We start from the raw sequence: 25,535 nt of genomic DNA, 5'->3' as shown, positions 1-25,535 counted from the left end.
CATCTTTAGTGATCCTTCCTATGTACCTTGAACATCCTTTGAGTGGAGTGGCAGAATGTAGCACACAGGAAGGATCCATTCCCACACGAAGTGTTTGAACACTCTACACAATGCAAGGTTGCTGCTGAGGTGCCATAGTGGTTCATGAATCTTACTAAATTCAACTGAAGTATAAACCAGATTATGTTTGTTAAAAGGAGCAATGGGTTAAAATATTACCCCAGCTAAATCTATTCAATATAAAATGGCTAGAAGAGCTTTGACAAGCTCATTAAAATTAATATGAACATTTCAATGGGGCAGACTGGCTGATATAAATTATTCAGGGAAAGTAATTATGCTGTTCAACAAAGCATGCTTTATTTTTTTTATTAAAACACAAGCAAATTTTACCTAGTAGCTAATTTCCATTTCACTCTGAATTACTAGTTTTATCTTCTGGGGGTTCCATAACAAAATGAGCTACAATAAACACACCCTGAATTACAGCATTGAGGATCAGTGAACTTTATTGCCTTGGGTATCCATGGTTACCAGTCACTGAAGAACAAAAGAGACAAAGATTTGACAGCAGTTTATTGTCAGCCAGGAAACCACAAATCATGTTGATTTTATACCTGTTTTAGACATGAACCGAGGCTAGTGCCTGCCAGGTTTAGGAGTGTGTATGTGTGTCTGTCTGTGTACACTGTTTGAAATGTGATAAGCGGGAGCCTGCTTGCAAGAGGAGGTGGATTGAGAAACCAGTATAAAGGATATGTTGATAATTCCTGTTCAGTTTATATCAGTTTGTATAATCTAGGAACACAAAAATGTAGAACGAATTCCTCTCCTTTTGACTTCAGTTCTCCACTGTTGAATACTGCTCTTCTAAAACCTTTCATTAACCTTAAAAAACTGCATTTTAAAATGCATGTAGTATTTAGTCCTTTCAATCCTACTGGAAGATTGTGATAGCTAGGGAAGTACTTCTAATTCTTTATCTGTTTATGTTCTGCCACCAGTACAGTATTTGTCTAACTGAAAATAACTTTACAAAGATTCCTAGATTCCCTTTTTTTTTTTTTTTTTTTTCTGGCTAAACAAAACTTTTTTAGTTTCCTTTGGAGAATCTTTCTCTCTTTCCCTGCTCTTTTACTTCTTCCATCTCTGCAGAAGGGCTCAGCAAAGGTTTGGTAGTTTAAATACAATCTGTTTGAAAATAGATGAGCAGAACTATGCACCATGCTACAGAGGATGTCTCCTCAACCTCTTCTAGCCTGGCAATGATGTTTTGCTGTCCCTCTTAGAAATATTTTCTGAGTACTTATTATTACTGGGATTTTATTTATATTTGAACAGCAATTATGAGAAACATGTGAAGTTCTTGATTAAAACTCACAGCATTTATATTGTATGTAACCAGTGAATTAAAAAGACTCCGAACCAAGGCTTGAGGGCAAAATAAATGGGGTAGAAATGGTTGATTAAACCCACATTAGCTTTGCTGACTTTACATGTCGTGTCAATGTAGTTTTACCTTGTCTTCCCTCATTAGTTCTAAGCTATTCAGCTGTATGCACCCCTCTTGGTAACATTTGCTTCTGGAATATTTTGAAGATTGTTTATGTAGTTTAAAAAAAAAATAGCAGGATGCTTTTGCTGTTTTTCCTCCAGCCCGACAAAAAAATCTAGACTTTTAGGAGTTTCTCTGTGTGTAAACAGACATGACCTTAAGTATTCTCCATTTTAATTTAGTTTTATAAGTATTATCAAATCAGTTATTGTATCAGCTTAATTTATTTCTTTGCAAATATTCACAGTAAACGTCTTGACTTTTTGCAGTATCTTGTGTTGTATGAGAAATGACATTTATTCAAACATTCATAAGAGAAATTCAGAGAACATTAATTGGCTCCCTTCATTAGTAATTATTCACATACCTCAAATAAGTTTGGTAGTTTCTTAAAATCTTTGGAATTATGTAGAACAATAATGTCTTCTAATTTTATTGCAAGTTTCCTCATTTTAAAATAATTTAATCTTTCTTTTAGAAGCAGAACACTCCAAAATATTTTTACACATTTAATTCTCTATCACTTCAAACTTTTTTATTCCTTCAAACCTTTTTTATTAATGTCCTTAATTCTTCAGGCATGGTAATTGATTTTAACAAAATATTAGTGTTAATAGAATGAAAAAAATTCCTATTTCTGATTGCATAATATCTGCATCTTACATTATTTGCATCCCTTGACCTCAAAATACTCTAAAATGGGGTAACGCATTAAGAGACAAGGGAATAACGCACAGTCTTTCAGGAGTTTCTCTTTCATTGTCCCAGTGAAATGACTTTTTACATACTGCTTTTAGGTCTGAAAATACAGAAAATAGTATCTTTGTAGAAGCTCTTCTGCAATATCTGCTGGCTGAATCGGCACTTGCAGTTTGAAATTGCCACATAGTAATACTAATACTGGCTGGAGTCCTTCCAGTTCTATAAAACTCTTTCAATTTCTGATAAATAATTAGTCTGCTTGGGCCATAATCTGACAAAAGAATATTTCTGGAAGTCATACTATCCAAATTGGACTTCTAAATAGAGTACAATGATGAAAAAGGTTATGTATGGATTTTTAAATATAAAAAGAAGTTGAAGAGGCACCTTTTTTTTTCCACTTGGGAAGCTACAGCACAAAAGAACAATGGTGTGGTAGGTGTTCAAAGGCCAGAAAAAGGCGAGCGAGACGTACACATGTAAGACTTCATACAATGCTTTGAAAAATCTGTCAAGGGGTTATACCCATTGTGAAATAAAGAAATTATATATGTAATGAAGAGTTTGGGAGCATACGAATTTTTTTAAAACACTACGAATAGGGTTACAATAGCGATGATGAAATCTTGTCTTTCACATAGACTAGACATAAGAACAAAGTCTTACACTTGCATTATTATAGAATAATTTCTCTTATGTTTATGACATTTTCATTTTTCAGGGGAAAGGGTGGAACATGAACTCTGCTTTTCTATTCTTGTGAACTTTACTATGATTTATTATAATATTACGGTAGATTTTTTAGCCATAATAAGTCTTTTGCTCATCTCTAACAGTATATGAGAAAATTAAATTTTTTTAAGGAATTGTGAATATTGCATTTCTTTGGTTGACAGATTTTCTGATTGTATTGGAGGTGCTCAAGGACTTCTTGTTGTGTCTTCAGGTAAAGTGCAGAGATATTATTGAAAGGAGGGAATGATTTCAACTGAGCTATTTGATGCCACTTTCCTGAGTCCCCCTGCCTTTTCAGGGGTTTATCTCACTGCATTTGAAGACCTGCTCACTGAAATGAGCTGTTGAGAAAGCTGGAAGGAGCCTTTTCTCTAGCTCTCCCACCAAACTGCTCTGCATGTGGGCTCTCTCCCAATTTATTTTGGAGAAGCTTTTAAATTGAGACTCTTGTGCTTGAAGATGACTTCACTATAGATAGTTCTGTGCAAACAGTACTTACTGAAGGCTAGCTAAAGAAAAAAATGACTCATTTTTAAAGGGGCTTGGATGGGATACTGATTAAATAGCATCTTCAGTTTTTTAATTAAACATCTGTTCTATTAATCAGTTGTATTGATCCTGCTCATTGAGTCCTGTTTCACTTAGTAGAGACTTTGTGTTATAAATGTTGAATATGCGAAGTCTGCTTTATGCCTTTGCACTTCATTATCTCAGATGCAGTTGGCAATCCATCCTGTAACAATGTCACAAAAAGAATATTTGTTTTTCTGCCTTTTTTATTTGACTAACTGTTCAGTACTTAAATATTTAACTGCTGTCTTCAGTTAGCCAAATTATAGTTGTCTAGGTGATTTCTTTCTGAGCAACTAGCTTCCTATCTTAACTCTTTTTTCCTTTCAGTTGCCTTCACTGTTTAGCAGAAATACAGAATTTCACCTTTTCTTTAGAGTTAAAAACATACACATTCGAAGCCATAAAGTTTATGTATTGCTTTTTGTCCTCCATATTGTTTTATAGTCAATAAAAACACATAGCACTGAAGTAGATTGATACCATGCAGTTCTCATTCTTTTCCACATTTTGCCTGCACTTCAGAGAGTTTAAATCTCACTAAGAGAGCCCTTTCATTTAGGAGACAATATCTGATTGCCTGAAAAGCAAAGATCAGTGTTGACAGTAGTTAAGAAATTGGACTTTCCACATGAATACTTGAACCATATCAGCCTATGACTGGCATAATAAATGATACTACGTGCATGTATTTTTTGTTAGACAAAGATGCCATCTCGTGGTAGAATGTCAGAAGTTGTATCAAACAGTTTTAATTTTAGTGGAGAAACGAAGTCAGATTTTTAGCAATACTTCCATTATTGTTTGTTGTACCATCATGCACTGAACCATGATCCTAATATACACACATACTGAAGATATCTGATAAGTTAGCAAGTGAATATTCAGTCCTTATGACAAATGCTTGATGGCAAAAAGTGTTCAGCACTGGGAAAAGTGTGATAATTCTTTCCTATAATAAGAAGTCAGCTTATAGCTAAAAGACCCGCTTTATTGAAAAAAAAAAAAAAAAAGAAAAAGAAAGGATGGTTGTTATGTTTCATTCTCAGAGAAGGGGTTTAAATTACTCGTAGATTTATCTTACATCTAAAAACTGATAATAATGTAAGATGAGACTTACATTAGTGACTAGAGGAATAAAACTAATTAATACTATTCCTATTGTCTTTTCTTTTACCATGCAATTTTCTCATTTAAAGTAGCAATTTGTAAATGTAGCAAATATATGTCCTCCATAAATAAAATACACAGACTTTGTATCACAATTAAAATTTGCCAGCAAGACATACAGGTTTTCTAAATAGCCTAAAAATGAATAAAGTTTAGATCAATAATGTTTTGATTTGTTTGATATTTAGATTTTATATTATATGATTAAAGGAGAGATGAAAAAGAAAAATAATTGGTGCATTGAATAGGTATTAGAAGAATAACAGTAATTAATTGTGCACAGGTGGAATTGAAGAAAGAGGCATCTGTCACACATTTCTGAAGCAGTAGGGAAGTCACACAGATGTGACAGCATGTGTAATCACAATTTGAGTAAGTACCAAGGAATCTTGCTCTCAGAAGTCTTCTTCACTGAGTCTTGACAGCTACTTTTTTTCTTTAACAGAAATCAATTTTAGTGTTTAGATAAATGTTCGGTGTGTTTCATGAGGTGGATAACAGAAGATGGTAAATTAAATATTATTTCAGTAGAAACACCATTAGAGAACACCAACTTTACTCTTGCTCTGACTTAAAAATCAGATTAGTCCTACTAAGCATTTTGGAAATAAATGAGTTTTTAGAGATTGAAAACATGAATAAGGAATGACACAAATACTTGTGGTTTACTATCTGTACCTTCAAGAACTTAGTATAACTAACAAAATGTCAAAGCCATACATTTTAGAATTTTTATGAAGAAATAGTTCTTTTTCTGTATTAGATGGCAACGTAAAAGACTCCATTAAAATGACAGTTTAAAGTGAGGAAACAAATTCAGGAAAGAGATTACATATTCACATGACCTAACAGTGAAATATTGTATGATATTCACAAGGATGAAAAATATTCATGGAGAATATAAAAGCAGAAATAATTACTAACAAATCTGAAAGTAAGAGGTTACCTCTGTCTGTACATTAGGCTATAATCTGAAGAATTTGGTAGTTATTAAAACTGGACATAGAATAACCCATATATTATGGAATTATTAATATAATTTTGATATAATGAATAATTTCTAATGTTTAAGATATGTAGAAATATTGTGTTGACTGTGTATGACATGTGCAAACAGTTAAAGTCCTTAGAAATCCATGCAGATCAGTCTGTAATTATTCATATGTATATTTTTAATATCTGACTTTTCCATATAAGAAATGCTCACTTTTATCAAGCAAGGACATGGCTATTATACTTTGCTTTAGTTAAAAGGTTGCAAAGTAACAAATAGTCTTCTCCTGACTGATATCCCTGTCACTTGTTCATCTAGAGTATCATGGAAATGTTCATACACTTCAACAAGAAAGAAGATAAATTGGACTGTGAGTTGCCAGTGATTCTGTCAGGTGAACACCTTATTTTGCCACTTTAAACGAAGTTCTTCTGAAAGATCACTTCTGCCACTCTTCTGCAAATAGTGAGACAAGAGCTGCTGTTTATCAGCAGACTTTGGAAGAGTCTTATTCCAGCAGCAAAGCAGCTCATAGATCTGGTGTGTTAAATTATCAGGGCACTTCAGCCTAACAAGCTGAAGCACGCTCCGTCGAACAGGTAAACGTAAAGCAAACAATGATGTATCATCTTCTGCAAGCTCTTCTGCAAGCCAGAACAGCAACTTGTCCCACAGGGCCTCTGAAGGGCAAAAATTAGTGAAGTAAGAATAAATCTTACTTTTTTTTGAAAAACTTTTAAAAGCTGGAAGTTCAGTGGGTAAACTCCCCAGCTAAACAGGAGGTGTTTTATTCTTTGGTGGAAACATCATCCCATCTCATTTCCAGTGCCATTTTTGGTAACTGCTCTGCAGTATGAATTGAATTTAATCAAGAGCAGATTCAGCAATGATCTATGGGTTTTGGAAGTGAGTGGGGGAAATTAGAAATAAAATAAAAGGGTTTTAGTATTTACTGCAACTGATTCATCAATTATACTGGAGCTTTCCAGTACAAACTGGATTTCCTTATACACAAAATTATATGCTGTTAAAGCATCCCACCACAACAGTATCTTACAAGAACTGTTGCATTTCCTGGTAAACAGATCACTTTTCCCTTGATTACCTCTTAACACATTAACTATTTCCTTTCTGAATATAGCATTTTCAAGTGTCAGTAACAGCTGAAACAAACTCTGAAATTAAAAAAAAATTGCAAGCGTAAGCCTGTTTTATATTGATATTAATTTAGTGGTTGTTTTCTTACCTGATGGATCAGAAAAAATTCTTTTTGTACTTCGTGGACGATGGATCAATTTTTCATGCTAGTAAAGAAAATGTGTTGAGAAAGGAGAAATGATGATCAGTAGAGGTGAGGCATATGATTTGGGTGTGGATTGCAGTAAAATCTTGGGGATTTAACTCTTAGCATTTAAAATTTGTTCTACTTACATAGAATATTTTTGTTATTATAAAAAACCAATTAACACCAGCAGCAGGTATAAAACAGTATATAGGTAATAAAATAAATCAATAAAATTTTCATCTATCAAATGGGAGTGTAATGTCTCTTGTAAAAATTTCATCCTTCATGCAACGTTACAAATGTTTGATTAATAGCATTATGCCATAAATTTATAGAATCTTCGTAGCTGCTACAGATTCTAATTTTGAATACTGCATTAACTTTGTCTTCCTTTCAAGGAAAATAACTATTTTTCGGTATGCACTAGCTATTGTTAGAGCAGGTAACCACATTGTATTTGTAGCTATAGTTACTCATTTTACATAGCTTTTAATAAATCATCATGAAAAATCATCAAAATTCAAAAGATAATACTTCCATTAAAAACTAGAAAGTTTTTTCTCTTTCTTCCTCTAAACATTGTAGAGAAAGAAAAAATAGTTTGTCCTGTTTTACCTATGTCTGAGAAAGATGAAAGTCTTCTGGGCTTTAGTGTTATTTCCTACTGCATATAGAACAAGAAATTACTTACATAAGCACTGAGCAGAAAAAGAGATTAGTTTGTATGAAGTGAAATTCAGAATTTTTTTGTTCAAAAATGAAATTATCCTCTTTCAGTGCCCATGTTACTTTTGTCACACACATTCAGTTGTATTACCTGGGTGTTTATTCACATCTCTCCCAAGGAAATTTGCCTGAAGTTTATCCACTGATATTTTGGTTTTTATTTGGGATTTAAGAGCATGAAACTCTGACTGGAAAAATAATTATTTTCTTTCTTATATACTGAGCATTATGGAGCTTATCTTAATCACTTCTATAACACAGGCTTTAAAATTGTCCAATATTTGGAGTGTCTCAAATGTACTGAGCTGCACAGCTATAAAGTCAATATATTCATAACCATTGCCTATTGTGAATTAAACAACTTTTCATCAGGCCTTTATGCAGTTGTCTGTGAGGTGATTTAGTGTGCACAGGATGCACACATTACATGCTGCATAGCGGTGCAAAACCATCCTGTGCTGTACTGCTCTGGAGACTTTGGAGGATAGATTAGGTGACCTTTAAAGGACCCTTCCAACCCAAATTGTTCCCTGATTCTATGACCTGCATCTGCCTCGTTTTGCATGCTTCCACAGCAATTCTGTCATTGGATGTGTGCCAGTGTGAAGATAGAATGACATGGCTAAAAAGCTCTCAGAATAAAAGGAATAAAAAGCTCTTCCAGAAGGGGGCATTACTTTTCTTCCAAGATTCAGCTTTCTCCGGCTTAGTTTAATGATGCATTTGTATTTAAACTTATTTTCATTCATTAATGAGAATTTACCACCTTAAAGGTCTGTATTAGATTTTCAGAGTTACTGTAAATGAACTCAATTACCCATGCATTGACTTTAATCTGAACCACTTTATGCTACTTAATGTTAAAATAGTAGTAAAAATTATAGAATTGAAAATTAGTATTCTCTAAAAATAGTGTAATATACAATGCATTAGATCTAAAACAGTAAATTGCCTTTAAAGATTAAGTGTCTGTGGTGAAGTGCTAAATTCACCCACGGTTCAGCTGCATTGGCATGTGGTCCTGCTGTTCTGGTTGACAGCTTAAGTAAAATACTCTTAGCAGTCAAAGCAGTTTTCTAGTCTGGAAGGCCCTTCAATTAGCCATGCAACTGCCTTTCTGAAGCAGGGAATAACGTGGTATTCTGCTGTTAGTCAGTCATTAGACATAAAACTTCAGCAGAATAGTAATTTCATAATGTCTATATGCATTACAACAATCTATTTTTGCAAAGCATTCCCAACAAGTAACATTGATGTACTCTGTCAAATGGACCTCTCAGATATGACCAGACTCTAGCAGCATATCAAACAGGACAGACAGAAAAGGAGAAATTAATCTTTTACCTCCTTAGCCTACTGTGTTACATAAATACAAAATCTTTGAAAGATATGCACACACATACTTGACATCAAAACTTAATGCACTGTATCTGACTTGTGTTGAACAAAATAGGTTAGAGGAATAGGTATTTTCTGTTACTGAGGAAAGGAAAGCACCATAAACAGGAATCAGTTGTGAAAATCAGATTACTTCTATTTAAAGTAAAAACTGATGTGAATATTTGCAAAGTAAACAAACACTATTTTCACCACTGTCAGCAATGTATTGGTAAGTGGATAATGAGGGCATATACATATATGAAATGGCTTATGATTGTACAGTTACTGCCTTCTTTACAAAAGAAATTTAGATGGGAATTTTACAGAAATGAGTGAAAATGTAATAGTCAGAATGATTGCCTTAAAAAGATTCCATATGTCTTTGTCACAACCAAAATCAGACATTCCAGATTCTTTTAACTATCATCTGGAAAAAAAAAATGAGAAAAGTGTAAAGATAAATTCAAAAAGAGAAAAATGCTACTGTTTGTCATCAGAGATTTAGACTAAGTGTTTCTGTAGATATTTTGATATTAAAACGTAGGCAACTTTGATAGCAGTAGTTTAGTGGCAGCACTTTGTGCAATATAGTGTGCTGGTACACAGGCTCTTTGAAACGTTTACAATGAGATTTCATTGCAGGAATATTAACAATTAATTTACATAGCATTAGCTTTCACCAGAGATGGAGATAATTGTCCACATGACTGTACTGCAAAGGCTAATCAGGAATAACAGAATAATCAGGTGATAGGTGGAAGGTTACACAATGGTTACACAAACCGTTTAATGATCCTAAAATTTGCAATTCTGTGCTCCCAAGATAATGAAACAAGAATGATACACCTGAAACTTCAGTAATAATTCACAATGTCATAATAATTTCTCCCTTCCAGCTGGGGGGAGCAGATGGGTTAAAATTTTCTGCTAGAAATTTTTCCATTCTTATACTTGGATATGAGTCCCTTCCTACAGCTAAGAGAAATTCTGAGAATGTTTGTACATTGATGACGCTCCAGAAGCCCATCAGTGCCTGCTGTGTTAATCTGTAAATCAAAAATCATACCAAGATCCTTTTTCTAATAAATATATGGTAAGGCAGAAAGGGAAATGTCTCTAATATTATTGAGTGAGAAACACACCTTTGGCAATGTTAATGCTAATTTGCACAGTGGAGACTGCTGTTGATATTCATCATATGATAAGGTTTGTTCCCATTTCTTTGGTATCATCTCTTTGGTAATTTTATAAAACACTGCTGTTCCTTTGTAATGAGGTGAACTGTGGTTACCAAATTCATCCACTTCCTTGATTTGGAGCTCCAGCCTTGGCTGTCTTTGTGAATGAAAAATCAGTCTGTAGACTTTCCTGAAGTCTTCTCCATTCTCTGCAATCCATATAATAAAATTTTAAATTTTTTTTTTACCCTGCATTCAGATGCATGGCATCTAAAAATGATTCATTAGCATAAGTCAAGTAAAAGTAATTATATAACATTTGGTTGTTCTTTATCATTATTATTACTTTATTGAACATCTGAGTTCAGCCTGCTTCAGTAGTAGGCATATCTTTGTAGCTGGCTTTCTTAGCCCTTTAATAGCTGGCTTAAAGAGTAAGTGCTGAAGGCAGTGTTAAAAGTCTAAAATCAAGGAATAGAAAAGGAGGTATGTACATAATATAGAGAAGAATAAAAATAAAAGGGTGCTGTGAATGGGATTAGAAGTATATGCTTTCTGGTTATTCAGGATGGATGTCTGTCTGTAGCAACAAAATGAATGGGAGCAGAGGGGTAGATGCATTTTTAGGTTTTCTAAATCCATGTATTTGATACGTCTATAGACACTGTCTTTTGTGTATATGAGCAGCCCATTTCTCAAGGGCTGGAGACTTCTCTTTTTGAAGAATATTCCTTTCTTTAGGGTACATGCAGTTTTCAATGGGAGTTTATGTACAAAATGTTCAGAGCACCAAATATATATTTATATGTTCAATCTAAGACAGAAGAGGGTAAATTTAGGGTAAAAACCTTTTAGAGGCTTCTTATCTCTTTTCCCACTTTAAGCAAGTCTGAATGGTGGCAGCCATGACCTGGAATTTTCTAGGTTCCTACCAGAAATGGCACGACTCTCTCTCTTTCTCATCACCTCAATTCACAGTGCAACTCACATCAGGCAATATTTTGCCTTGTTTTCTTGCTCACTCTAAGTGAATTTATTCAAACAAAACAGCAGACAAAAACCTGTCCTGTTAAAATAATTCTTAAAATACCATGTGTTTCTGAGGAACCAGGTTTTACAGAATTCACAGGGGTTTAAGAGATCACTAAAGATCATCTTGTCCAACTGTCCTGCTCATGGCAGGGTCACCATTACTCAGGAGTTTGTTCAGGTAGTACATTTTCTTTACAGCTGAAGCAATTTCCTGTTAAGCTCCACATTCCTTTCTTTGACAAGAAACAAAACACTGAAATAACTAAATGTACTGTGAGTAACTTCAATCTACATGTGCTCCCATACAGCATTTTTTAATAGCTGAGGAAATTGATAATGTTCATACAGATGCATTAATTAATTCCCTTACCTGAAGCAGAAATATTTCCTCTAAATATAAAATGAATCTGCTCTCCTTGTCTTAATGGGAACGGCTGTGTAGGTTCTGGGGGACCAAAATAACCCTCCTCATGGAGATTTTGAAGTTCATTGGTCAATTCTCTGGATGCAGACAGCAAAACTACTATTTTATATGGGTTTTCTCTTTTCTGATACAGTATCACATTAGCCATCGTGCTACGGAGAGCTTCTTCCAGAGCCTGAGCAAAGAGGAGAAGATACCTGTTTTCCAAAAGGAATGCAAGGCGAATGACCACAAAGCTGTATTATTAAAAAAAAAAAAAAAAGAAAAAAAATTAAATCAAACTGCTTTATTTAAAATAATTTATCAACTAATAATTTATTCTTAAAAATAATATGGGGCTCAGTTTCCAAGGGAACTTTTGCTACTTTCTTTTCATCCTTGTCTGCAACACATGAAGAGGTGGGAATTTGCTTGTGTTTGTAGAGTATGATGACTATGTAGGTATGGTTTAAAATACATATCAATTTTACATGAAAGTAAGATAATAATTCATAATAAGAATTTTAAAAATTTTTTTAGTTAGAGAACTAAATCACATTTGCCAATTAAGATTGATATCTGCATTTCCTGTTTCAAGTTTCTATGTACTACACTATGTACATTCTATAAGTGAAAAAGTTAGGTGTTTTTTTTAATTATGAGCAACAAATTTAGGAACAAGTTAATGGTTAAAAATGGATGATTTCTTAACACTACTAGTTTCCACTTATTTGTAAACATGGAACTAAATATTTTAGTAAATAAAAATTTGTGAAATTATTCATACATTACCTTTCTAAATGCTCATTTAGTTCAAAAGATACAAGCCCGTTCTGTGCATTCTGAATAATAACATCATCAAACACCTTCCACCCCTCTTTTTTGTTTCCATGACCTAATAATTTCAAAGTATCACTGAGATTGTCCCCACTTCTTCTCACAGAAGTGCTCACAGCCCTGGAAAGCCAGATAATTACAGAAAAAATAACATTAAAATAGTTCTGCAGAAAGAGTAACCTTGTGTTTGTAGCCGGTTCCCCCTCTGCTCTCCTTGATGACTTTTTGTGGTTTACAAACCTTGCTTAAAATCTGTATCTGGAAAGATACTCCAGAGTATGTGAATGATAAAATTATTTAGGGATTTTTTTTTCAATTCTGCATAAACTGCTGAAACATAGAGATTCTTTTTTTTTTTTTTTTTTTTTTTTTTTCAGGAGTCTCTATGTTTTAGTGCTTTTTAAAGACATGTCAAAAAGCCTAAGTTTTAGAAATATTGTACTGCATACTTTGGAAAAATCTGGACTTTTATTTAGTGCATAAAACTGATCTAATATAAACAATTGTGCCATGCATTTTGATTCAGGCAACTATTGGAATGTGTATAAGTAGAAATGAGAAAATTCAAAGGTCAGACTCAAATCAACCTGGTGTGTTATGAACACAGCAGCCTTAAGTCATGTCTATTCTTTGTGTTCAATTTTTGACTTTGGTGAAAATGCATGAATATTTCTTGGTGAAAAAACCTCACAGTCTTCATTCTGACTCCTGCTAGAAATGTATTGGTCAGCATATTTAAAGAAAAACCATAAAATACTGTATTAATTTTTTTGGTGAAACTATAGCATGAAAACTTTGAGGGTTTGTTCTAGTGTTTCTAACGAAGCTCGTCGGTATTGCAGTCTATATTAAAGAACAAATACATTTTTACTACAAGAAATTATAAACCAAGAACTATTAAAATTCATTGATTTTGATGTTTTAAAAAATGGTGAATTTGAAGGGAGGTTCTTACCGAGGATAGTATGCTGTACCAACCCTCTTTACTGTAGCACTAATGGCTCTTGCATGTTCTGTCTCATCTCCTTGCCTTTTTTTGTCTGGGTTGGGAGGACAGGGTAGAGTAATAATGACTGAGCTGTTAAAAGGTTGGGCTGAAGGGTGCTGGACATGAACCAGTGCACTAGTAGATATCACTGAGTGATACATATCATGTCTTGCTTTCAATGCTGAAACCAATGATGGCTCAATTGGCTGAATCTAAATATAGAAAGAAATAAACCTTCCATTACATGCCTGGATTTTTTTACTAATTGGTTTATCTTTTGGAGTTGGCTAGGCTATCACAGAAGAGTCAGACTCCTCTCTTTAACCCAAGAAGAACCTTACTCAAGTAACAGCACTTTATACAAAGCTCAGAAAAATGCTTGGAAGTCATCAAAAACTGGAACTTTTATTGCCTAAAATATTCATATTGTTTTGTTCCTGATGTGAGTTCAAGTTTTGAAACTCATGAGCTTCCTCAGATTTTGAAAAATATCTGACATTTTTTCTAATCTATATTTTTTCATAATTTTTGTTTCTCCATACTTCCAAATTAACATCTTAATGGGGAAAGGGAGAAACATGACTGAAGCTCAACTTGAGACTATAGTCAGCCTAAGACTAATACATGATAAAAAGCTTTTGTTGCACTTGCTGGCACCAAGGAGAGAAATGGTGAGAGAAATGAGTCAGGTGAGAGAAATGGTTCCATTAACTTGACCACTGGGCCAAGCAATTAAAGTTTTGAGATGACATATCTTTATTGAAAATGACTATATTTTATGAACTATATCAAACAAACGTATTTAGATATTTTTTAGCTAAAGATATCCCTGACTTGTGGTTTTAACAGAGCTAACAGGAAATCTGCATGTACAGGATGTGAAGCTGCAACCACTGCTCGTAGACTTCTGATATTGGAAGAGATTGCACTTTAACATCATTAGCATACTCACTTCAAAGCTGATCAAATAACAGGTTTATGGAACAAATATAACGTATTTCAAGCTTACCTTTAGCTGCATAGGTGCTGGAGAACTGAATGATTCTGGATGGTAAGAGAAAGAGATTCTAGAATCCATGTTCAGCTTTTGCAAGAGTCCTACCTTTGGGACAGTAAATGTTTCCTTCTTTAAGCATGACAACACAGAAAAAACACCCAGATGATAAATTTTCACTTCTGCAAAGCTTTCCTGAATAAAGAGAAAGTGAGGTTAGAGTATTGGAGAGAAGGGAAACTGTGCTTCACAGTTTGAGAAGGCAACATTCTCTATAGAGCAAAGTATGAAATGAAAATAAATTTAATATTATTGCCACCTGCATGCCCAAGTACCTGATGATCTCTAGTCATCATGTGATGTTATTCATATTTCAGTGTATGATTGGAGTGAAATGGAATAGACTTAGAAACTGGGTGATGAATCTGGTCCAATACAACACTTCTGCATTTAAAACAAGAGAACCATCCTGTGTTCATTTTATATACAGTCTGTACTTATTTATACTTATGGAACTGTATTACTCTGTTGTGATCTAAAAGGACAGTAATTCCCCCTAAATTTTACTTTTATCAAATAATGCAGTGCATTGCACTTATTTACAATAATTATGAAATATTTCTCAACCATTAGTATTGTGGGATCAAGCATTTGCTTAACACTGTAAGTGAAAAAAAGAATGTTATTAAATACTAGTTTTCAAATAGTGCTTGAGAGAGTAGAAAGAAAAGTTCTGTTTAACCACACATAGTGGGCAATAGTATTTAATAATGACAACTTTACTTGAAAAACTCTAGAGATTTAACTGGGAACCTCAGACGATGCTTCCGCAATGCTTTGATGGGAATTACTCACCTTACAGTTTCCTTGGTATCTTTGCAAAGAAATAGGAGTTAAGTAGTTTGATTGGAAGTTGGTATCTGTCACCTTTACCATAATCTCCCGATAATTTCCTCTGAAGAAGGATGTATATGGGATTGCAATGTTGATAGGGAAAAGTAGTTTTTCATAATCATAACATTCAATACTGATGACATTGCTGACTAGCTCCTCAGAATCATCCACCACCAAGGAACTAGAGTCATTGAGTATATTACACTTCAGATTCTCCAGAACAGTTGCAGGGGCTTTAATAAAACAGGCTATTTCCTGGGGTTTTTTTCCACTCCCTTTGACCAGAAATCTATTAAAAAAAAATTATTTGTATTTTGAGTAGGGTAGCATCTTGTATTTTTAATTAAATACTTCAATGTAATTATGTGCTAAAATAAAGCATAAGAATACAATGCAGAAAAATATTTTTAAGAATGAGAAAATTATAAAAATGAGAAAATTATAAAAAAAATTCTGTTTAGCCTGTTTCAGAACAGCTTATAAATTACTGTAAAACTGATGAATGGTGGTCCTTTCCTACTAATTTCCAACAATTTGAGGATTACTGACTTTTCTGGCTGTGACTCAGTCCTTCTCTGGCATAAAATAAAATTATGCAAATAGAAACTTAGGGTTTACTTTAGACTAAAGGGAAAGATTTTCATTGCACGTGTTCAAATTGTAAACTGCTGTTATGTGCACAACCAGCATCTGTACAGTACACATATATGGAGTTTCTGCACTCACACATGTTTATAAGTTAATAAGCAATAATTATGTACATCTGTTCTTAAAAAAAGGAAGAATATGTGCTTACTCTTTGTTCATCCAGTATCTAGATTTTTGTACTTCTTCTGAATCACTCACAGAAGGACTCACATCAGGAAGATCACAGGTTTGTGCTGAAGATGTGAAGGCACTTAAGTAATTTCTAAAAATCTCATTATTTTGTTCCATTTTACTGTCTTCCATTTTCAGTTTGTGGTCTTCACTTTCTAGCACTTCTAAATTGTCCCTGACTACTTCCTTTTTCTCCTGTTCAAAATTATTTGTGATGCTTCTGTCATAAATGTCCTTCAATGTCCCAGAAAGAATGTCTTCCTCACTACTTGTAAGAGCATCCTGAAAAGCCAGTTCTGGAGGCTTTTCAGTAACAGTGTCCTGTTCTTGAGTAGATTTGTTTACAGCTAAGGATGCAATTTTTTCCGCAGTTTTAATTTCACTTGTGTGGGTTTGATTAATATTTTGACTTTCTGTCTTGTTCGGAGTAGGAGTTCTTTGGAATTGCTGACTGGAACTGGAAGATGCTTGCACAGAGTCTGTTGCTTCTCCTTCTGAACAACGCACATCTGTTTGTCCAGAAGCATTTTCACCAGTCTGGGTCTGACAATCACCATCGTTGCTGCAGCTCTTGGCATAAAATATGTTTTCTGCCTCTTGAAGGTGTAAGATTGTATTTGTCAAATCCTCCTTCACTTTCTGCAGATAATCTATAACTCCATTGTATTCTGAGGCAAAAAATAAATAACCAATTACATTTTGCTATGAAAGCTAAACAAAAAGATGAAAACTATTACACACATATTTATTGAATTCTATATAATCCCACAGTACCATTCAATATAAGAGGCATACTCTATTTTCTGGATTCCATTTAATGTTTTTGCATATATTGATATTCAGGTGAAGTCAATTTCTAAAGAAATGAAAATAGACAAGTACATTTTTGTACTTGTCTAAGAACAACTGTGTGTTTATTTGTCAAAATTTTACTCTGGCAACTCTTTATGAACACCTTCCTAATGATCAGACACTACTAGCTAAATGCTTAATGACAATCAATCCAAAGTATGGTATGGATAAAATATAGTCAAATCAATTTGGGAAGATCTTTAAAACTAAAGATTATATTTCCTGAAATTGAATCCTGTAAGATTATAATGCATAGGTCTCTAGCAAGGCTGTTATACATGGACCTAATTTTAAATTCAGATGTTAGAAGCTCTGAATTTTTGCAATGAAGAATAGATGATAACACAAAACCACCAGCCCCCATATAATACAAGCTCAGTAGTTTGTAATATCCAGATACAGGAATGGTGAAGGTTGCCATTGCATGTAATTAAAACCACTTTGTGAAGAAGAATGCACAAAAAACACATAATCACCACGTGCCATTCATGTAAGATTTTTAACTTTAAGGCCAACAGGACAGTTACCTTGCTTGGAGCCTAGAAGGAGGCTTCTTAAACCCAAATGTTTTGTTATTATTACAGACTTTATAAATCTGTGGGTTAAAACTCAAAACCACAAGCATATGTAAACATTTCTGTCTGTAATTTCTTTCTTTCTCTCTCTTTGCATCATAGAATCATCATAGAATGACAGAATGGTTTGGATTGGAATGAGATGATCTTAAAGGTTCTTTCCAACCTTCCTTCTTGTTATGGGAAGAGACACCTTCTAGTAAACCAGATTGTTCAAAGCCTCATCCAGCCTGCCGTTGAACACTTTCAGGAATGGGACATCTGCAAGTTCTCTGCCTACTTCTCCCTCTTCCTGTGGCTCATTACTCTCACAGTAAAGAATTTCTTCCTAACAGCTAATCTAAATCTCTCTTCTTTTAAAACTGTTCCCTCCTATTCTTGCATTATATGTGATAGTGTCCATGTAAAAAAAATCACTCTTCCTCTTTTTCAAAAGGCCCTTTTAAGAATTAGGATGATGCAACAAGGTATCCCCAGAGCCTTCTCAAGCCGCTCTTAAAAGGACAGATGCCCTGATCCCTCTGATCATCTTCACAGCCTTCCTCTGGACCTGCTCCAACAGGTCTACATCCTTGTGCTGGAGACTCCAGACCATTATGCTGTACTTCAGGTGAGGACTCACTAGGGTGGAGTAGAGAGTGAGAATCTCCTCCCTTGGCTGTTGGATACTCTTCTTTCAAGGTTTAACACTGATAGACCTTAGATAGAAATTTTAGTTTTCTTTTCTTCTTTGATAAATGTTGTTAATGTGTTGAAAATTGAGGGCTGAGGAAAAGTGTGAGAACTGGCCCTGTAAACAACAAGGTCAGAGAAGAAAGAAGAGAAGGTACTGCAGAGATTCCCTTGCAACCCATGGGAGACCAGACTGGAGCAGATATCCTGCAGCCTAAGGAGGACCCGGTGCCAAGGAACATAGGTATTCCCTGAAAGAACTGCAGTCTGTTTAGAATCCAGTTTTTCCTGACAGGAACTGCAGACCATGGGAAGGACCCACAGTGGACCATGGAAAAGAATAAGCAGAAAGGTGTGTATAGGGAACTGTTATGGACAGATCGATGCTCTTGTTTGTCGTTGCCCTGCACTCCTCAGGAAGTTGAGGAGGCAAAAGAATTGGGAATGAAGAAGTGAAGTTCAGCATGGAAAAAATAAGGGGTGGAGGACAGAACTTGTTTCAATGTTTTGCCTTTGCTTCTCACTATCCAAATCTATTTAAATTGACAATAAGTTAATTAAATTTGTTCCCTAAATTAAGTCTATTTTGCCTATGATAGTAATTTCAAGTGATTTTCTCTACATCAACTCAGGATTTTTTTCCATCTTATTTTCTTTCCTTTACCTGTTGAAGAGGGGGTAGTAACTTACTACTGGGTCGGCATCTGGTGTCTGTCCAAGATAATCCTACTAAAGTGTAGTGTACATCAAACTTTGAACAATTCTGTTTAATTAATTTTACCTTAATAATTGTTTTGGTCGCAGAATGAGAATTATGAGTTTCATATTGAATCTCATGGAATGGACTCAAAACCCCTGTGATACAACTGTGGGAATATGAATTAATTTAGTCAAATGAATTATCAAGCACTGAAATACTAACAAATGAAAATTAAGGTCCCCCAGCATCATCAGACAGCAGAACTCCGCATCTAACATACCCAGTGTGCCTGCTTACAGGCTTACAGATAAGTCTTTCCATACTTGCCTGGACTTTCAGTCAGTTCCTTGTGTTTATCATGGAGAGCACGCAACAAGTGGCAGGTGTCTTGAATAATTTCTGTAACATTCTCCAGCTGCTGGCTGAGAGATCTGCTCAGGTCTTTTGCTAAAGAGGTGAGTCCAAGCACATACTCCTCCAAACCTTCTTTATCCAGATCACTTTTCAGAAGCATGTCTCTTGCTAGAAAGTTCAGGTAAGAGATTTTTCCTAGGACTTGTTCTGATTTGCCTGCAAGTGTAATCTTACTTTCAGCTATATCCATTTTATGTTCAGAATATGCTACTACAATTTTATTTTTTTTTTGCTCAAACTCTTCCACAAGCTGTTGACCTTGGTTCAGGCTACTACACTGTTTAGCATTTCTAGCCTAAACAGAAATTTTAAAGTACTGTATGTCACAAACCAAACTCTAGCTGAGAAACTGAGTTGATGTTGACTATTGAAAAGTTACTAGGTTACAGGAAGGAGTGGCTGTTCTGTAACCACAGGCAAGGATTTCCAGGAGACACCAATGTACACCATGCACCTTTGACGGAGGTTATGTAACTCAGTTATGTAGCAGTGACTTAAAATTTCAGGATATCTGAGCAATTTCTTACGTCAGTGGCTACAAATGATTAGTACTTATGAAGTCAAGTTTAATTGGTTATTTACAATTATATACTCACCAACAATGAAACACAGACACACAGAATCACTAGGCTGGAAGAGACCTTTAAGGTCATCGAGTCCAACCATGTCTTAACACCTCAACTAAACCATAGCACAGAGTGCCACATCCAGTCTTTGTTTAAACACATCCAGGGATGGTGATTCACCACCTCCCCGAGCAGACCATTCCAGTACTTTATCACTCTTTATGTAAAAAACTTTTTCCTAATATACAACCTATATTTCCTTTGGTGCAGCTTAAGACTGTGTCCTCTGATTGTCAGTTGTTGCCTGGAGAAAAGAGACCAACCCCCACCTGACTACAGCCACCTTTCAGGGAGTTGTAGAGAGTGATAAGGTCACCCCTGAATCTCATTTTCTCCAGGCTAAACACCCCCAGCTCCCTCAGTTGTTTCTCACAGGGTTTGTGTTCCAAGCCCCTCACCAGCCTCATTCTCCTCTGGATGCGCTTGAGCGTCTCAACGTCCTTCCCAAACTGAGGGACCAGAACTGGACACAGCACTCACCGTGTGGCCTCACTACTGCCGAGTACAGGGCGAGAATGACCTCCCTGCTCCTGCTGGCCACACCATTCCTGATACAGGCCAGGATGCCCTTGGCCTTCTTGGCCACCAGGGCTCACTGCTGGCTCATGTGCAGTTGACCAGTACACCCAGACATTTCATTTTTAAACACAGGATTCTATACCAGATTTCATGACAGCAAATAAGTCAGTAATGGCCACTTAAATTACAGTTGACTCTTCCAGGTTTTTACTCTTCAGCAGTGCTAAAGAAAATGTATATTTAGACTGTCTGGTGATCTGACAATCAGCATTTGAAGGTCTCTAAATTCAATGATTAATATAGGAAAACCTCTGTTTTAGTTAAAAAAATAGGCCCCACATCCTGTCTTTATTTCAGTGCCAGTATTGGACTATGAAAACCTATTTATTATATTTTGCTATCAATTCTCTGTTTCTCCTTAGCTGAAGAATGATGATAAATTATGTAAATGGAATTTCTTAATCTTTGATGCTGTTCACTGAATAGTCTTATAATTTAAGGCTCAGGATTATGTACCATATTGACAGGTAATGTAACCTATCAATGTAATGTAATGTAACTATATGTTATGTAATCATGATAGTGTAACTATAGTCTTTGGGAACAGTCATGTGGTTTTTACTTGACACAGACTTTTGCCCAAAGAGATACAGTTGGTACAGTAGTAGTTTTCAGGGCGCTGCATGTCCCCGTGGAGTTTCATGGTCCAGATCAGCCTCACCTGGTGAGCGCAGGTGATTAGCTATAACACGCTTTGAAGCTTTCTGAACACTACAGATTTCAAAAGAATATGTTGCCACAATTAGTAGCAACAATTGCTACAAGTGGAAGACATGAAGGATAAATAAAGTAGGCAACACAATGTATACACTACAGCATATATACTACAGTGTATATTCTCTGAAAATATATGACTGCCTATATTAATATATAGTATAGAGTACACTCAAGAAAATAATATTGTAATATCACACGTGAATTCAATGCAATATGATAAAGAATTTAGTATAAAGGTTATTTAGAGAGAATAAAAATTATATCACACAGCAAATGTTGGAGTCACTTTAATCTTGTAAATTTGTGAAGTTAATTCAGCCTGGATTAGTTACTGAGATGATGTACAGTGCAGCTCACCAGTTACAATGAGGACATTGAGACTTTAGGAATAAGCAGACTTGATAAGTACAGCATTACTCAATTCTCTGGCAGTCAAGTTTAACAGTGAAATTGTAGTTTGCTCTTTCAGCCTTTACTGCAGAAAATCTAAGCAGAGGAAAAAATACACAGGCACAAAGAGATGCAAAAAGCCAGTCCAGGGACATCTGATCAGAGGTATCTCTAAGATTTGGTCACTGCCGGATCTCAGCCTCATTGGAAATCCCTGCCGGACTGAAATACATCCTTTAACTGAGAAAGAATCAGGCCCATAGTGGTAGGATGAAGACACAAGACACAAGCTATCATGTTATCCACTGCCCATGGACATGACTTAATTAATATTACAACAACAGACACAAGAAAAGAGACACGGGTGTCCAGCAACCCAACTGTTAAAGTAGGGCCCTATGTCCAGGGGGTAATGTAATGCAAAAGGGAAAAAAAGGAATATCATTTCAATATCATACATGTAAGAAATAAAAGTGCAAACCCAATTGTAATAAATATATCATTGTTACTAGATTTTGTTTCTTTCCGGTCTTGTGATGTTATTTATTTATTTATTTCATGTGAAAGAACCAATAACAAAAGACCTGTGTTTTCATTCTCAAAGTTTAGTTATCCACTGAAATTTCATTTTTAAAAGAGCAATCTTCAGCAAAGCTACATCAGCAGGAAAAAAAAACCAACAAAAAAACAAACAACAAATTGGAAAAAATTGCTTTGTGCTTGATTTTGTTTTAAAACAATTCTTATTCCTGGGTTACATACACATTTAACTATATCCTCTAAGTATTTGAAAAGTCCTTTTAAAAAAGATCTTTTTCATCCATATTAAATAATAGCCTTGGATATAGGAAGAACAAAATATCCAATTTAGAAAAATAGGGATCAAAGCATACATTCAAATTAAATTACCCATTAGTAGATACTAATTTTTTTCAGAATACCTTAGAAGTGTTGCATAGCTGATAACAAAGGAAGTGGACTTTGTTCTGTTAGGAAAAGAGATTAGAGTGTATGGTGCAGATCCAGAAAGTTCTGCCTAAATACTCTGCATATAATTCAAAGTTCAATATGTGACAATGAATGTATTTTGGTGTGTTTATTGATCTAGTCAAATTTGAAAATATATAATGGTTATTCTTCCCATCTTTGGTATTCCAAGGCCTGAGTTAAAAAGCAATAGTAGTATAAGAAAAACTAAGAAAGTGCTACAGATGCACTGTGACGTAGAATTTTTATCATATGTTCATGTAAATACTTAATGTAGCTTTCTATTACAGTGACCAGCGCTAGTCACTGACATAATCCCTTTGAAATACATAAATGTGAAGTAATTAAAAAAGGTATCTCTTTTTGAGTGCAGTCACAGGACTTGACTTTAAACAATCTTAACTACAAAATCAGGTGTTCCTCACATTAGGAAAAGCAAAACTCCAGAGTTGAGGAGGGAAGGAAGTCTGAGCTACCTACAAAATATAGTGAGAATGAAGGAGAAGATAAAAGTATCAGTACATACTCAAATCCATAAACTGCATTATCCTATTTACCGTCTTCTACAGGAAAGAATCTTGGAAATCCACCTGAAAATCTACTCTGCCTGAAATCTCTCTTGAACTGTAAGATGTATAAGTAATACCCTAATTATAAGCTTTAGGAAAAACAAATTCTTGAAAGAAAAATTTTTCATGTGCTCAGCAATAGTATTTTGTAGTTATTAAACACAGAAAAACTGTAGGCTTTTTTATCCAACACTGAATAACACTTCTTTAATTGCAATGTTAATTAAATTTTAGAAAGGGAGAGGCTATTGAAATATTACATGAAAGTCTTGCTTTCACTGATAGTGTTTCTTTCTTTAATGAGAAAGTCCCCGTCCATTATAGTGCTGTCCTCAATACTGGAGTTACACCTTCATTGCTCTTAAGAGATACTTTTGGTACAAAGAAATGTTTGAAGAAAGCATGACACTTTCTGTACAGAATAAGGTGAAAAAGATAGAAACAATTATCTAGATATAGAATGTTGTGCTGTCATCAATTTTGGTAGAGTTTGTAACATAATCTGAGTATTTGAATGAGATTTCTTAAATGGCACTCTAATTCAAAATTGTAGGCAGAATACTTACGGCATCATTTGTTTATCTAAAATAACAAAGGTTACTGGTAGTTTCAGTACCACCTGGTACTACCCAGGCAGCTTGTATACTTTAAACAACTAGCATTTTACCTTTGAGGCTGTTGCTCAATTTGGTATTTAGAACAGAGACAGAAAACCAAGGAAACTGTTTGTGAAATGGGATGTATACAGTAAAACGTCAAAGACTTGACACTATGCAGCTTCTAACTTAACCTAGTAACTTTACAAGAAATTATTCATGGACAGATGGGGTATCTTTGAGTTTTCTATTCAAGTGTTATTTGTATACACAGTAAGCTTCCAGTTTAGCACCTTTGATATTATCAGAATGCTGGGAAGTGAATCCGCTATCATGAGTTGCTTTCTTTGGTTGGGCAGAGAGCAGTGAGGAAAAGTGAAAAAAGAAGAGAGAGAACAAGTTGACCAGGGAAGTTATTCCAGAGAATACTATCCCTGGAAGTGTTCAAGGCCAGTTTGGATGGAGGTCTGAGCAACCTGGTCTAGTGAAAGGTGTTCCTGCCCATGGCAAGGGGTTAGGACTAGATGGTCTTTGAAGTCCCTTCCAACTCAGGCCATTCTACAATTCTAATATTGTATGATAATGTGTTTCATCAGACCTAAATACAGTGCGAAACTGTATTTAACTATAGAAAATTTCAATTGTGATTGTACTGTGGACTTTTTTTTCCTCTAGAAATAGTTCTGTGATGTCTATTATATTTCATTACTTTCCATGACAAATTTGCTTAAGCAACAAGTAAAATGAAAGAGAAAAACAAGTGTCTGAAATGGTGACCTTTAAATCTAAAATCATCTTTAAAAGTGTCAAATGTGGTTTCTGTTGAGTTCAAATAAGCCAGTGCTGTGGAGATAAAAATCTTAATGATGTGTGATTCATTACAATTCAATGAACTGTGCAAAAGATAAATATGGGGGAAAATTTAGCATTTTGATGTGCAAGAAATTTCCTCAGAGGGATTTATTTTCAAATAAGTTAAAGACTGCTCCATTAAACTTCTGAAACATGACAGAAAGAGATGTCAAGGTAACCAAATCCCCTAAATGAGAGAAATAGCAAAGAAATAAAAAAAAACCCTGAACATGCCACATGCTTTGAAGATGTATTTGCATTCAAAAACAACTCAAAAATCTTTAAATGTAAATGAGAGACAGAAGAGCTAGAATTAGGTCCTACTTGGAACACAGGTACTCTGAGAAAAAGTATTAAAGCCACTAGATTTAGATTTTCTCATGACAGATTTCTTGGAGAAACCCTAGTCAGCAACTAGAAGCCTTTCATTTACAGCAGGAGCTTAATTCCCTTGCACTGCTAGAATAAATTGTCTGCTTTCATTTCTAGGCTTGTGAATTCAATAAAGGAGTACTACAGAAAAGAGTCTCAGTTTTTCTGTAGGTTAAAACATGTACCAATTCCTAGGGAAGTGGGGGATCACCAGGCCAAAGGACTGTATCCAGAGGTTTGGGTGCAGGCCTAGGATAGGACTTGGAGTGGGTTAGTCCAGGCAAGTGTCTGTCCAGGATTTTGCCTTTGGCAAAAGGCAGCAGATAGAGCCTTCTTAACTTCCTGGAACCTCATGTTGTCCCAGGGAATGTA

The 25,535-nt window shown here is 34.9% G+C and overlaps 1 protein-coding gene across 1 annotated transcript; it reads right to left on the bottom strand.

Annotated features, from left to right (window-relative positions):
- Positions 1-491: 491 nt before the first annotated feature.
- On the bottom strand, positions 492-19,665 carry DTHD1 (death domain containing 1). The gene is made up of 10 exons (XM_030270376.4): positions 19,389-19,665; positions 16,240-16,930; positions 15,405-15,732; positions 14,565-14,744; positions 13,523-13,767; positions 12,523-12,687; positions 11,698-11,987; positions 10,260-10,504; positions 6,973-7,030; positions 492-6,406 (listed from the first exon to the last, which is right to left on the bottom strand). Exons 1-10 carry the CDS (start codon positions 19,663-19,665, stop codon positions 6,117-6,119), a joined length of 2,769 nt encoding a protein of 922 aa, XP_030126236.4. The 3' UTR covers positions 492-6,116.
- Positions 19,666-25,535: the final 5,870 nt, after the last annotated feature.

The sequence above is a fragment of the Taeniopygia guttata genome, chromosome 4 (genome assembly GCF_048771995.1).
Source record: "Taeniopygia guttata chromosome 4, bTaeGut7.mat, whole genome shotgun sequence".
NCBI lineage: Eukaryota > Metazoa > Chordata > Aves > Passeriformes > Estrildidae > Taeniopygia > Taeniopygia guttata.
This window is presented reverse-complemented; position numbering and strand designations above follow the sequence as displayed.

Coding starts and splice junctions, on each gene's coding strand:
- DTHD1 (XM_030270376.4), bottom strand. CDS start 19,665: ATGGATATAGCTGAAAGTAAGATTACACTTGCAGGCAAATCAGAACAA. Junction 15,733..16,239: donor AGATACTGGATGAACAAAGA/GTAAGCACATAT, acceptor TTTTTTTAATAG/ATTTCTGGTCAAAGGGAGTG. Junction 12,688..13,522: donor GGTACAGCATACTATCCTCG/GTAAGAACCTCC, acceptor CTGGCTTTCCAG/GGCTGTGAGCACTTCTGTGA.